This window comes from Primulina eburnea, chromosome 4 (assembly GCF_022965805.1).
Source record: "Primulina eburnea isolate SZY01 chromosome 4, ASM2296580v1, whole genome shotgun sequence".
Taxonomy (NCBI): domain Eukaryota; kingdom Viridiplantae; phylum Streptophyta; class Magnoliopsida; order Lamiales; family Gesneriaceae; genus Primulina; species Primulina eburnea.
Genome location: NC_133104.1, coordinates 41,186,108 through 41,201,006, shown reverse-complemented (window position 1 = coordinate 41,201,006; position 14,899 = coordinate 41,186,108). Strand labels below are relative to the sequence as shown.

The 14,899-nt window shown below is 31.3% G+C and overlaps 2 protein-coding genes across 2 annotated transcripts; both read right to left on the bottom strand.

Annotated features, from left to right (window-relative positions):
• Nucleotides 1–1,830: 1,830 nt before the first annotated feature.
• On the bottom strand, nucleotides 1,831–5,076 carry LOC140829008 (uncharacterized). Its single transcript, XM_073191941.1, has 5 exons — nucleotides 4,452–5,076; nucleotides 3,164–3,382; nucleotides 2,750–2,848; nucleotides 2,391–2,504; nucleotides 1,831–2,290 (listed from the first exon to the last, which is right to left on the bottom strand). Exons 1-5 carry the CDS (start codon nucleotides 4,959–4,961, stop codon nucleotides 2,075–2,077), a joined length of 1,158 nt encoding a protein of 385 aa, XP_073048042.1. The 5' UTR covers nucleotides 4,962–5,076; the 3' UTR covers nucleotides 1,831–2,074.
• A 5,935-nt stretch (nucleotides 5,077–11,011) lies between these two features.
• Nucleotides 11,012–11,965, bottom strand: LOC140829895 (TPD1 protein homolog 1-like). Its single transcript, XM_073193180.1, has 3 exons — nucleotides 11,859–11,965; nucleotides 11,490–11,609; nucleotides 11,012–11,363 (listed from the first exon to the last, which is right to left on the bottom strand). The coding sequence occupies exons 1-3, from the start codon at nucleotides 11,896–11,898 to the stop codon at nucleotides 11,014–11,016; spliced, it is 510 nt and encodes a 169-aa protein (XP_073049281.1). The 5' UTR covers nucleotides 11,899–11,965; the 3' UTR covers nucleotides 11,012–11,013.
• Nucleotides 11,966–14,899: the final 2,934 nt, after the last annotated feature.

The window sequence follows — 14,899 nt, the reverse complement described above, 5'->3', positions numbered from 1 at the left end:
GAATGTTGGAGTAGAGTCGTCTTTATATCGGCTTCCAAGAAGCAACACAATTGTGCGCACGTTTTTTATGCTACGGGCATGAAAGTCTTCACAGGCTATCATTAAAAAATAAAAATAAAACCATCTCTAAAATTTATCGAAATTCTTTGGATGGAAAAAGTAAAAGAAAGGAGATGATAACCAAATTCTTCTTAACCTTTTTATTTGGAAATTGAATGCAAAATTAGGATGAATAAATTCAAAACTATGGTACCACCACAAATTATTGGTTACTTATCATATTATCTTTTTTTTCTAATAAAATTAACTGTTTTTGAAAATGTATTCGTCTCACAAGGCATGTATAAAGACAAAAATTTGTATGAGACGGTCTCACGGATCGTATTTTGTGAGACAAAATCTCTTATTTAGGTCATCCATGAAAAAATATTACTTTTTAAGTATTACTTTTTATTATGAATATCGATAGAGTTACTCATCTAACAAGAGTACTATTTTATTTTATATATAATAGTCAATCAAATTTTTTTGGGTCTAAAATAGTGACTCCAACTCCCAATTAGTATCGAGAACAACCATAAGTGTGAGAAACAAAAATAATATTTGTCATCTTGTAAGGTGAACTCTTGGTGTCATGTTACTTTATTGTCAACGATGTTAAAGGTCGACTTTTTCTTGTGGGAACAACTTCAACTTGCATTGTTTTTGTCCTTTATTATTCTTTTTGTAATAAAATCCAGTATGATTGGTGGAATCCGTTGTCAATAGGAGTGTCAAAATGCGACATGATCCATCAATCCGACACGATCCAACACGAAAAAAATCAGGTTCGGGTTGAGGTTTTTCTGGTTCGGGTTGGGTGGGTTCGGGTTAGTGCCATGTTAGGCAGGTTTCGGGTTGGGTTGGGTTGGGTCGAGGATTGACCCGCGAATTTTTTTTTGAAAATATTACCTATATTTTTATATATTATATGTTTGAACAAAATTTATTGTATATTTATATGATAAATTTTCATTATTTAATATTTATTTTGTATATTTTTATTTTTTTGACAATTTTTTATTTGATTTAGTAAATATACTTTTAATTTTCTACGATTAAACTTTCAAATTTAAATCGAAAATTTTGTTATTATGTGTTTAAATTAAAATATTATTATTATTTTTTATTTTTTTGAATTTTTTTCATTAATTTTTTTAAAAAAAATTAATAAAATTCGGGTTAAACGGGTTGAGTCGGGTTATACGGGTTCGTGCTTGGGTTGGGGGTTTTCGGGTTGCTTCGAGTTCGTGTTGAAAAAAAATTCGCGGGTTGACCCGAAATCCGACCCAACCCACCCGATTGACACCCCTAGTTGTCAAATCTGACGGATGCGTGTGCTAATAATATATATAGATATATATCCCATGATATTTAACTGTTGTCATGACTGATTATTTATAAATCTAAGTCACAACCTTTAATAGATATCATCAGATTACATTATAGAAATATTACTATAATATACCTCACTAATTAATAAATTTAAAAATTTTAACTTTTCTATTTATAAAGGCACTGGTTTTTATAAAAACAACTTGACGTACATTTTAAGATTTGCTAATATTACAATTCAAGAATCATCATTATGAACAAACTTTTCTGTGAGAGATATTAATCGATTGATGCAGCCTATTTAGTACAGCTTTGGAACCATGTAAGACTTGTTCAGCCAACTACGAGTTGGGGATCGAGCCTTGTTAGACCTATAAAAAACACCTTGTACTTCTCAAAACACAAACTCAACAAAAAAAATTGAAGGAAAATTGGAAGTATAAACCGAGTACAAACGGGTCAAAGTTCGAAGGGCACGCCACAATATATCAAGTATATTACTTTATTATATATGTAGTCTTTTATATACGCAAAAATGACATACAACAGAATCATTTTCTTCTGTAGGATTGCCAGTATATTTCATTACACACAAATGGTTTTTATGTTCTGCCAATGTAGAGAAGGTTCAAGACTTCGAAGCAAGACACTATACCAGCAGCCGGATTTAATTGCACCACCAAAATTCTGCAGAATCAGATCAGAAAAGTTTCTGATGCATTTGCTTCCCATAAATGCCTTTATTTTCATCAGACCTCCGAGCTGTGCGGATGGAACCATTTCCAGTCTTGGGTGATTGGCAACATTCGGAACTTTTGTAAAGCTTTGTTGCACAAGTAACAAAGCCGGTTTGGTGAGACGTTTGGACCTTTTGTTTAGATAAGCTACGTTCAGGGGAATCTGTAATACCCAATTCCTACAAGAGATTCAATCATTTTCTAGTTTAAACATAACAAAAAAAAATAGAAGCCATAAAATAATGAAGCCAAACTTTTGTGGTACAGTTGGTAGGATACCTTGGACTTTGTCTTGGAATAACAAGGGGTGAGGCAGGGATTTATATCCTCCAAACACATGCAATCTAGACTCTGGGGGGTTGTATAATCCCCAGAACTAAATTCTTGATCGAACTGGTCAATGGAGGATAGCTTGTCAAATTTTTATTAAAAAAAAACTATGGACTGCAGTATTCTCTATGCCAGCTGCCAGGCCTTGGTTAGTATATTAAAGAAATAATAGAAAAACCTCACCTTGCAGTAATGTTCCAATAATCAAGAAAACAATGGTAGATTAATAACTTCTATCATTTAGGATGTTCTTGCATAGGAATAATTTCTTTCTAATTTGGATTCAATAGTTAAATAATGGTTTTTACCAGATAATTAGCTGTCTCTTCTTGATCATATGACGGAGTCCTGGGAGAACTGAAATAATCATCACTTAATCCTTGCAATGAATATTTGTTCGTCTTCACCTACGACCAGAAGAAAATACAAGTGAAGAAGCATTATCCACAATATAGAAGCAAAATTTATCAGTTTCTACAACAAAGGTGTGTACGCATCAAACACGACACGAGAATGAAGTTTAGGTATTTAAATATCAGAAGCCTTTAAGGACGACTAGGTTACACCATGGGAGTAAAAATAATTTAGACACCACTAGATAAGGATCAGTCCTATGAAACTACCGAAACTTTTCTCCAAAATCAATAACAAAATTATGATCAGGAGAGATACACTTTTGTCTTTGATATTGTTAGAACAAGAATACAAAGGCTTAAGGCTACCTCGGCGAGATCCTCGGCGAGATATTGCAGTTGTCCAGTTAGTGAAGTAATCTGCCTCTGAAGACTTGGAATGAGTTGTTTTGCCTGTTTAAGTTCCGTACCCTGTTTCTCCAAAAGGCCGTGAAGCTGAGAATTTGTGACATCGGGGAAAAGAATTGTATTCTTCAGATACTTTATCTCTTCCCTTTGCTTCAAGCACAAATCTTTTAGCTTTTCAACCTAGAAATTCACACTTTTAATAAACTTGAAAGATAAAACAGCTCAATCCCATAAGGAACATTCTCTAGTAAACATTAACCAAGTGTCCAGAACTCAAATGAGATATTGTTGAAATGATTGCAATTTGAGAATACGGTGTTCATTTTGTGTTAGGATCTTCACTCAATGAAAATGCTACACATTCCAAATGTGTTCAGGAGTTCAGAAATTACTCTATTCACATCAAGTAGAACAAAGAAACTCATCCGGTGCACGCAAAAAAGTCTTTTGTTTTTGAACCGTTCCTTGTGTTAGTTACCATCACAAAAGCTGCATTCATCCTGATACTTGGGGCAATTAGTCTAAAAATCCAAAACAAAATGAATGAATGAGATGAACACAAGACTTATCATGAAAGGGTATCAAAACAGCAAACAGCTAAATACAAATCCCATCTCAATATAGGATCACAACATCAAATCGAGTTAATCCATGATAGCAATCACCTACAGATAGAAGTGTGTCGGAGAACCATAATGAACATAACTATTATTAAGTGGAAACTCCAAATAGAGAAAAGCCATGGACCTAATCTAGTAAAACTCTCCATCCGAAGTGGTTACTGGATTATTTCTTGGTGAAACATTTAGGATACCAAAACTCCTCCATACTATTCTTTGATCACCAAACACGAATAAACTTCACTAGTAAAGTCGAAGATCAATATCTCGAGCATACAAAATCCCAAGGCATGAATAATAGAGCAAAGATTAGTTATCAACTTTTGCAAAGGGTGAAGAACCCAAACCAGTAGATTAAACACGAATGGTGTGGCTTTAGAGCATGAAAAGGTAAGAAACCGAATGCCGTGAGAAATAGGTCATTTCGAGTCAACAAGAAAGTAATTTCTTGCGCATGGTCACCTTATTATCAAAAAATCTAAATATAATGAGAGGTGATGCATTCGCTTCCAAATATTGACACTCGATAAAAAAAACACAGAGAACTCAAATATCCTATAAGAATTTAGAAGTTTTAACACACTCATCCCGATCAATTCAATAGAAAATAATCACATCCAGAAATTTACCTCTAGGTTTTTCTCTTCGAACAACAGCTTAATCTCTTGAATTTGCTGTTCCTGTTCTTTATTCAAGCTCAAAAGCTCCCTCTCACTTCTCAGCACCATCGCCAATGTCCTTGTATTCTCCTTCACCTCAGTCAAAGCCTTTCTCGAACTCTGCTCCCCCCTTTTCGCCCCGGCAGATGATGATGATGATGATGATCCCTTAAACAACTTCTTGTGTAGCCCACTTAATCCAGTATCCCTTTTCGCGTTCCTCTTCAAATCATCGGCCAAAAAATCCGCAGCCACAACGAACTTTGTGTTCCTGCTGAAATTCTTGGCCTTCTTGCTCTCTAACAATTTTTTAACCATGGAGCTGACGTTAAACTGGGCCGGCCCAGCATCATTGTTTTTCTTTGTGAGGGCGCGTGAGGTTTCAAGGGTTGAAGGGAATTCGGCAGATGATGAGGGGTCGGATTTTGTGGAGCTGTTCAAACTATTTGAGTAGCGAGTTGCAGGCTTGATTGAAGCCATTCTCGTGAAATCTATCCAGTCGGGAATTAATTAGGGCGTAAGAACTTAGGGAAGAAGAACATTTGTAGCAGGTTTGATTTTAGTTGGGGCGCTGTCTGAAAATTCAAAATAGGTTTCGCGCTTTTAATTAGTTTGAAATTAGAATATTAGGCAGCGTCGATCAAATAACGTTTTTTTTTTACCGACAACGCTCTTTACATATGGAAGAGATTGAAACACGATTTTAACATTTGAGATCTTTTATTTTTTTTTGTTGGCCCAAATCCATACCATTTTTTTGTTGACCCAAATCCAATACATGGTATGGAGTACGGACTAAATACCTGCGTTTTTTCGCAGACAATTTTCCAATTTTATTATTTTATTTATATAATAATGATGATGCAATCAAAAATCGTGATTATCCGGATTATTCTGCAGGTTCGTAAACGGATTCAATTAATCGTAGACTGGTATTCTAGTTAGCTCGTAAGCGGGTCCAAGTAGCTGGAGGAAATAAAATTTTATGGATTATCACCTGCGTCACAAACAAACGTCAGAAACGCCGAGTTTATCCGACGTAAACACTCTGACGTTCAAGTCAGAAAATAATTTAAAGATATTATCTGAAATCTGAAGAGTTTAAGCATAAAATGTTAAGATTGGAACTTGGACCTAACTCAACACCAAAAGCTAGCTTAAGGGAGGAAGATTGTCCAAGTCCATATATACAACTCTCAGGTTATTTATCCAACCGATGTGGAACAATGAATACACCTCTCTCACGTCCAGTAATGAGCATTTGGAGCGTGGAGTTTACAAATGACCCAATTATGGGCAGAACGTGTGGCCTGATTATAGGCAATCCAATACATAACTGTGGAACCTGGGCTCTGATACCATGTTAAGATTGGAACTTGGACCTAACTCAACCTCTCAAGGGGGAGAATTGTCAAAGCCCATATATACAACTCCCAGGCTATTTATCCAACCGATGTAAAACAATTAACATAAAATAATGAGAGGTATTAATTAGAATCATCCTCTATTTATATATATTTTTTTGGAGTACATAACGGGCTTGAGCCTTTATAATTAATTTAAACATCAACAATGAATCGAATAATTAAATTTGATCATTATTCATCAAGTAACTTTTTGTTCCAGAAGTTATTTTCAAAATTTGAACCCATACATTTTGATTCTCTGGGTTAAAAATCGGTGTGATATTACCACAATCTAAGAAATAATGCAGAACAATTCTTAAGTGTTTATTAACACAAGCCAACATAATTACTATGGTAACTCAAAATGTAATATGTGTGGGGGTCTCTACGAGTATATTATAAAGTAAATTACAGTATTTACAAAATTTAAAATAATTTTGACAACAAAATAATAGTCTTAACCAAACACATGCATGCCAATTCTTCAAAATTTTCTCCCAAAATATTTATGTTGAGTTAGTTTTTTTCGAGGAATAATTCTCCTGATAATCTAATCTCATTAAATCTTACTTATATTGTAATTAAAAAAACGACCTCATGCGTTGAGATAATCAAATAACTAAAATTTCACAACATTACAGGAGTCAGGAGAAGTACGGATTAGGCCATCAAGAAAATGAGAGAGACACGTCCCATATTATATTCTTTTATCTGAAAATTTAAGACCGCGTGCAGCCGCCAAGATTCTTCCACTTTTGATAATAATTTCCTTAATCATTTGACTTGATTGTTAGACAAGCATAACCTTAATTAATAACAATAATAATAATAATAATAATAATAATAACCGACCAAATTTATAATTCCCCACATCATGAATAGAATACTTGTTGCGGGCCATTGCTTATATAATACATACGACCAAGGTTGAACCTGGTCTTCGTGGTAATTTTCTTTTTAGTCATTGCTTTAAATGAAGTCGCTCGATGTTTTTGCAAGTTTTTTTTTTTTTATGTTTTTACCTCATTAACTAATGAGGTCCTAGTAAATGTTAGTGGTGTTACATTGATTACATAATTTCTCTGAGAGTTGCATATCTGGACTTGAACAATTCTCGTCTTGAACTAATTTTTGGGGTTGATCACGGTTTGTTTCACTCCACATGAGTGATCCGGGCCCACCTCCATGTTAATAAAAAATAAAAAAATTGACTCGAAAAAATCCGAGCCGTTAGATCGACCTCTGCGGACAGTGTCCGCAGAGGTAGGGTCGAGTTAACCGTTGATCACAAGCTTCTGCAAATGTCAGTCTCAAGACTTCGACTGTAATCATTGGGTCAAGGCCGCGTCAGTCTTCATGTCGCCTCTATAGCACAAGTGGATCGCCTAAAGTAGTTGATATTTATTTTTATGTTTATGAACTAATAATATGTAATTGATTGGATCGATCACAATGTTCCAAATAATTAAAGAATAGTGTTAAATGTACAACATATATATCATACAACGATATTTACAATAATTAAATCTTGAGATTTTGATATTATATCGTTATATTTTATTATTATCTCATAAATTTTTTTATTGAATTTATTATGAGATTTGTTGGGATATTAGGTGACTCACAAGTTGACAAGAAGATGAAATATATCAAGGGCTGGTTATTCATGGTTTGGGCCGCGACAATTAGTCAATTGGTTGCGGGCTTGGGCCATACATAATCTGTTGGACAGCTTGAAGTGTCATGAAGACTGGAAACTCAAGGTCAAAATATAAATTATGGCTCCGTTTGGTACGTGTGATAGGATAAGTAAATGATTTAATAATTAGATTGATTAAAAAATGAGATATATGAATTAATAGTATGGTGAATAACATGGTGTTTGGTATGAATTTTAAATGATGCATTAATTTTTAAATTTTATTGTAATGACCAAAATGTCTCAAATGCTAATTAAATATATATTCTTAAAATAATTGGATAGATAATTAAATATTTATAATTATTAAAATTAATTTAAATATATTGACCGACGATTTCGGTTGAGATTAATTCTAGCAAGCGGACTAGGTCAAGTTATAGTAAATGGACGAACAGTCCAAGTATCGATCCCACAGAGACTATTATTTAATTACCAAGATTCAATTATTTTATTTAATCTAGGTAAACAATAACGAGCGATTTGATTGTTATTTCAGCTAGATAAATTTTTAAACTAATGTATGCTAATTTGATGGCTAAGTCAAATATCAGAGAAGCTTGGAACGTGGGATTTTCAAATTTAAATAGAATGACCGAGAACACACAACGGTAACAAACTCTGATTAAATTCAAGCACTGGAATTATTCGACTAAACAATTATTCGAAGTCACGATGTAATCCTCTAATTTAATTATAAATCTATTTCTAGAATTTATAATCCTATTTTCATTTAACAGTCCAATTATTTCTAATTGAATTTAATTAAACAAAAACGCATGCATCAACGATAGAATTACAGCTGTCGCCTAAAATCGCACACTGAAACCGAATACTATTTCTAGTCGGTTTAACCGTGTGTTGATTAATATTTTTGAAGCTAATTCCAATCTATTCCCTTTCGAGTCAAGATCGAACAACAAACATGCAATTTAATTGGCCAAATCAAAAGCACGAAAAATTACGCAAACATTAATCAATAACATTAAAAAATAATTAGGAATTAAACGATCCAACGAATAAACAAAATCAGTCGTTTGTCCCTATCGTGGTCCCGATCACAAGAAAAACTACTCCATAAATTCAAAACTAAAATCAAATTTAATGTTTGAATTCATGTCTAAAAATAAGAAAATAAAAGAGAAGAGAAATCTCAATGATGGTGCGCAGATCTTGCGTGTAAATTGTGCTGTCTTTTTCTCTCGTTTCTCCCAAGTCTTCGCCGTCTTTTCGAGAGTCCCAAAGCCGCGCTTTTTTTTCTCCTAAAGTCGGCTGCTATCGAATATGGAACAACCCTCAATTGTTTGATCTCCTTTTCCTTTTATTCTTCCCCAAATTCACGATTTAATCTTCGCGAAATATAATCTCAAAATCATGTACACGGACCCCGTGTAGTCCTCCGGTTTGGGTCCGTGTCTTCTCGTGAATATTCATCCATGGGATTTTAGGACACGGCCCCTTATCCGGGGTCCGTGTATAGGTCCGAGTGTTCTCATTGTGATCTTCTCCTATTATTCCGAGTTTTTTTGACATGTCATTGCGATGTTCGACTCTTCTTCCTTTTCTTTGGCTTTTTAACATCTTTTGGTCAAACCTGCAAATACAATAATAACACAAATTAAGCGCAAAACTCGGAATAACAATGCCAAATAAGCACGAATACGACAAAATAAAATCCCTAAAATGCTATATAATTCGTGCTTATCATATATCTATTAGAAATAAATTTGTAAATATGCATTAATAATTAAAAAACAATATATTTTGAATGTTAATGTTAAATAAAGTTGAGTAATAATTACAATATTATTGTTTTTTTTAAAATAATTATAAATATTCTTAAAATAATTTGATAGACAATTAAATATTTATAATTATATTATACATTTATTAAATTAATTTAAATATATTTATTAGAAATATATTTATTAATATACATTTAATTAATAATTAAAATAGTAATAATATTTTAAATATTAATTTTATTGTTAAATAAATTTTAGTGATAATTATAATATTATTGTTTTTTTTTAAATAATTGAAAATAATAAAAAAAATATGAAATTTATTTATAAAAAAATATAATAAAAATTTAAATATTATATTAATTATTAAATTATCACTAATTTTAATTTTCATATTATATTGAATAAGACAATTCAAGGGTATTGTGGTCAATATACAATCTTATCATGATCACTATTCAAGAATTATACATTATCACACTTTTGAGGAATTATATTTAATCACACAAATAACATGATTAGTGGGGGCTTTCAATCATAATCAAGAGCTTGAAGACTAAATAAAAAATGAACATAACACAAGATAAAGAACTATTATTTAATAATCATTCTCTTATCATGGCTATCAAGCATAGCCATATATATAGTTTGACTCAAGGATTAAGGCACGACGAAAAAGACGAATAATCAAGAATCTCCATTGTGATCGCTTGACAAAAGATACAAAGAGAGGACACGACACATAGATGGAGAGAGTCGAAGTAGTTGAGGGAATAATTTCAATTGTAATTCAGCTTTGACTCTTGGTTATATACTTGTTAAACTCTCTGTTATATTAATTAATACAAGAAAGCTGCTCCGTTCTTCCATGGATGTAAGCTGTTTTAAGCCGAACCACGTAACTCGATCGTTTTTCTCTGTGTTTCATAGCCTTGATCGGTTGATCCGTTGTTGGTGCATGTGAAGTGTACTGTGATTCTTGATCAGTTATTTCTAACAAGAAAAATTATTGTACAAATTTAGTTGTACATAAATGTAATCAATGCTGTAATAAACTTCGCCGCGCAACTAGGTTCTTAGATATTAGGAATGCGTATAAACTTCAATTAAATTATTTGCATTAATTAGGGATGCTTATTGGATCAAATCAATCTAGACTTGGTCCGATTTAATTTGGTTAACTCAAAAAATGTTTGACTAACACATGATTGAATCGAATCTCACATCAATACGTTGAATCCCATTGAGTTGCTCGAAAATAAATTTGAAACCACAATTTAGTAAAATATTATTTTTAGTTACTTTGTCAAATAAATAACCTTTTATATACATATTTATTGGAAAATATATATATAAAAAAATACTATTCAAATTATGTTATAATCCCGTTCAATTCGGTTACAATATCGAATTGAGTTTTATTTTTAATCTAGTAAAGACAAGCGATTGGTTAGATGCTTTTGGAATTTTCAATCAATTTTCTATGTTGTTTCTTCACCGTTAGATTTTAAAAAAAATTGGGTTTGAGATCCTCCGAAGTGGGTAGCTAGCCTTGGCCGGATGTGTTCTAACAGCCGTCCCTGTCGGGGGGAGATGGTTCTACGAACACGACCGAAACAAGCTGAATCATGATTATATATTAAAAAGCACGTGCATATATATATATATATATATATATATAGTTAACAAGCTACGGAGGATACATAAAGAGGATACATAAAAGTATTGGCATACTGGAAAGAAAGAGCTTCTCCAGGGCTGAGGGGCTCTCCGCCGTTGACAAGGCAATCGTCGAATCCAACCCGCCGGAATATACTCGGATCCACCAACCTGGCAGAGCTGAACCACCCGCAGCTAAGGTGGATGTCAGAGATGCTGCAACCACTCACACAAACATTCTGAACCTCCACCGTATACGTGGGTATACCATCGGGAAGCGGCTCCGTCGCGCCTTGGTCGACGAGGATGTCATCCATCGAACACGACGGTGCCCCTTCCCCTACCCGATTTATGGTACCAGCTCCATCATCCCCTTCCATTAAATATAATTTAAAAGAAGAAGCAAATGAAAGGTCGTTACATTTTAATTCGCCTCGTAATATATAAAGTTTGACGAGGAAAATTAAAGTTGATTTCTATATGTTATATATTTAATTACCAGTGTAATCAGTGACTAGTTTTCTGGCCACGACCGCATCATGAATTCCACTGGACAAGATTGGTTCTTGCATGCAAGCTTCGTAATTACAGTGTTTAAATGCACCATCTATTCCCACAACTGCAATAAAACTATGTTCGAAGATTTTCTTTTTCTTTGAAGAAATAGCAAAAGATCACAATCCAAACACACATCATATCCCATCAAGGAAAATCTCAACTTCACGGACGTAATAATTTCTTGTAAATTCAGGGTATAATATAATTAGACAACGATGAGTACTGGTTTTGTAAGAAAAACGTGGTGGGAAGAATTAATATACGCATGATATATAATGAAAGAAGGAGAGAAATGAGCATATATAGGTACCTGAGAACACAATAATGGAAAGAGCAACCAAACATTTCATCTTCAAAATTCTTTCCTCTTAACACTTGACAATATTGTTTGTTATGTCTAATTCAACAAAACAATTTTCCCCAAAATGCTAATTTCTGGTGTGATAATGACCAATTTATAGCAGCAGCATGCGTATAGAAAACTGGGACGCAGCTCTGAATTGCTACCGAATTTGTATTAATTGTTGTTGAGAGAAGTGTAGATATCCTTTTTGCCTACTTGTTCAGACTAAATTGTTACATTTATGACCTACATGTGTATAAATATTATATAATAATAATTTATATATATTTATATATATATATATATATGTGTGTGTGTGTGTGTGTGTGTGTGTGATTAGAAATATGAATTCACATAGAGAGACTCAACAAAAGTTAAACAAAACAATCTACAGGATTTCTACAACAATGTTTTGGCATGATAAAACATTAATTTATTATTGTTTTCGTTTGTTAAATATTTTTTTCAAATTTTACAAAAAATGGTATAATACATCGTTATCTTATCCAAATTAAATATATTGATTTCTTATTTTTATATTATGTATCATTCATCATTATATCCAGTAAATCGTCACTTCTAGGATCAATGGTATTAAATTTCAAGAAAATATAGTTATCTTATGGATTAGTATATGTTATATAAGAAGTGTTTTTCTCTTTATTTTAATATTATTATATCATATAAATATTTCTTATATTTATAAAAATTTTCATATATATTAATGATCGAAATATACCATTTCACCACATCATAATTGAAAAAAAAAAAAAATTATAAAGGAGTTGAGGCCACTACATTTCTTCAACTTATATATACAAATTAAGGTGGTTACTATGTTTACAAACGGCGTCGTTAGATGGTCATCAATTTTTTTCCCTCTCTTTCCTTTTCTTTTTCTTTTTATTTTTTATTATGTATCTGTTGGATGCTTTTTTTCTGTTAGATTATTCAATTTTTTTTATATAAAAAATTAATAATAGTAATTTGTGTCATTTTCTTCCATTTTTATTACGGTATAGACGATGAACTTTTATATATGAGAAGGGTCAAGTCTACCGATATTCACAATAAAAAGTAATATTTTTAACATAAAAAATAATATTTTTTCATGGATAACCTAAATAAGAGATCCGTCTCACAAAATATGAACCATCACACATAATTTTTTATCATAGTCGACATAAACTTTTATATGCATATATATAAGTAGTTATTTATATCAAATATGTAATTATTCAAATAAATCAAGTTTTTTTATATGCATATATATAAGTAATTAAGTCGTATTTCCAATTGTCGTTACGTGTCAACTAATTAATTAGCATTTAGTGTCTGAATGAGTAAAGCCGTAAATACACATATTGAAGGAGCTGAGCTGACACAGATGAAATGCCTAGGACGCCAAGAAAATCATTAGGCCTAAAACTTGATTTATATTAGCCTCAAAATATATAGGTTTAAATACTTTATTTTTTAAAAATCAAAATTAGTTTTAGCAGATGAATAATTGACTACATATATTATTGTAAATACGTGAATATTTATAAATTGACAAATTGATACATGATTAAACTAAGTCAATTTTACTTTTAGCCTAAATTGTTTCTAAGTCCAACTACCATTAATAGAATTAATTAGGTAACATTTTATTTTCAAAATTCTTTAATTTATTTTATTAATAATTTTTTAAAAAATTTATATTTATTTAAAAATTACATTATAATAAATAATTATCAACTTAAATATACAACTATTTTTTTTATCATATTGATAATATATATATATATATATATATATATATATATATATATTCAAATAAAAATCCGCAACTTATTTAAAAACTATTATATTAAAAAGAAGGAATATAATTTAGAGCTTCGCTTTCAACAGCGGAATTATTCGAGTACTCCATGACTAAGAATGTGAGTCAACTTGTAGGAATTATTATGTAAACACAATAAATTGACGTGCATGGTTTCCGAGGGAATATATACATACATATGTATATTTATTTATTTAAGAATTGGACTCGATATTTAGGAAAAAAAGGTTCTATCCATTAAGTTACATATAACTTACAATAAAGTTTTAATACTTTATTAATGTATATAATTATTGAAACAGACGATACTAAAAAGTTAATTAATCTAAAATTCTCAAACTTAATAATATAATAATATATATAAAGTACATTATATTATATTTTAATAATTAAATTTTGTAATTAAAAAAATCTTTGAAAATTCGATCAAACAAATAAATATTAATATATTTCAAATAACTTGAAAAGCTACCTTATTCATAATATTTTAATTTTACAAATGGTATAATTTTTTTAATTATATTTTATCTTATTGACGCTATATATTATTAAAAAAAATAAAGAATTTATCCATGGTTCAAAATTTATGATTTATTTTTCCATTTTCTTGATTTAAATAAATAAATACCAATCAATTTACATAATCAGAAAAATTCAAAAATATGATTTCGAATGAACAAAACACGACTATAGTTATTCTAATTCTTTTTTTTCTTCTTTATTTTTTTTTTTTTTTGAACGAGGATGCATTTGATGGGTTTTTTTAAAAATATTACAAATTAATAAAGTAATTGTAAAAATATAGCAAATTGGGGAGATTTGTAAAAATATAGCAATCCGGGACTTATTGTCCCGGATTCATATTTATTATATTTTTTTTAAAAAAAGAAAGTAGGGCACGGCTCTTTTAAAAAAAATATATAAGAGAAATCGGCGACGTTTTATTTAAACCCGTCGCTATTGGCGACTGTTAAGGAAAACCCGTCGCTCTTGGCGACGGTTTAAGCAAAACCGTCGCTAAATTAAATCCGTGAATTCCTGCCACGGATTCTGAGAAGACGTATCACGTGTGTTTTCTTTCTTCAAGTAGAAATGCAGGTATTCTTTCTATCATCGTCGAAAATAATTGTTCCTCATATTCATTCTCGCAACTTATTTTTTTCATTCGATTTATATGTGCAAA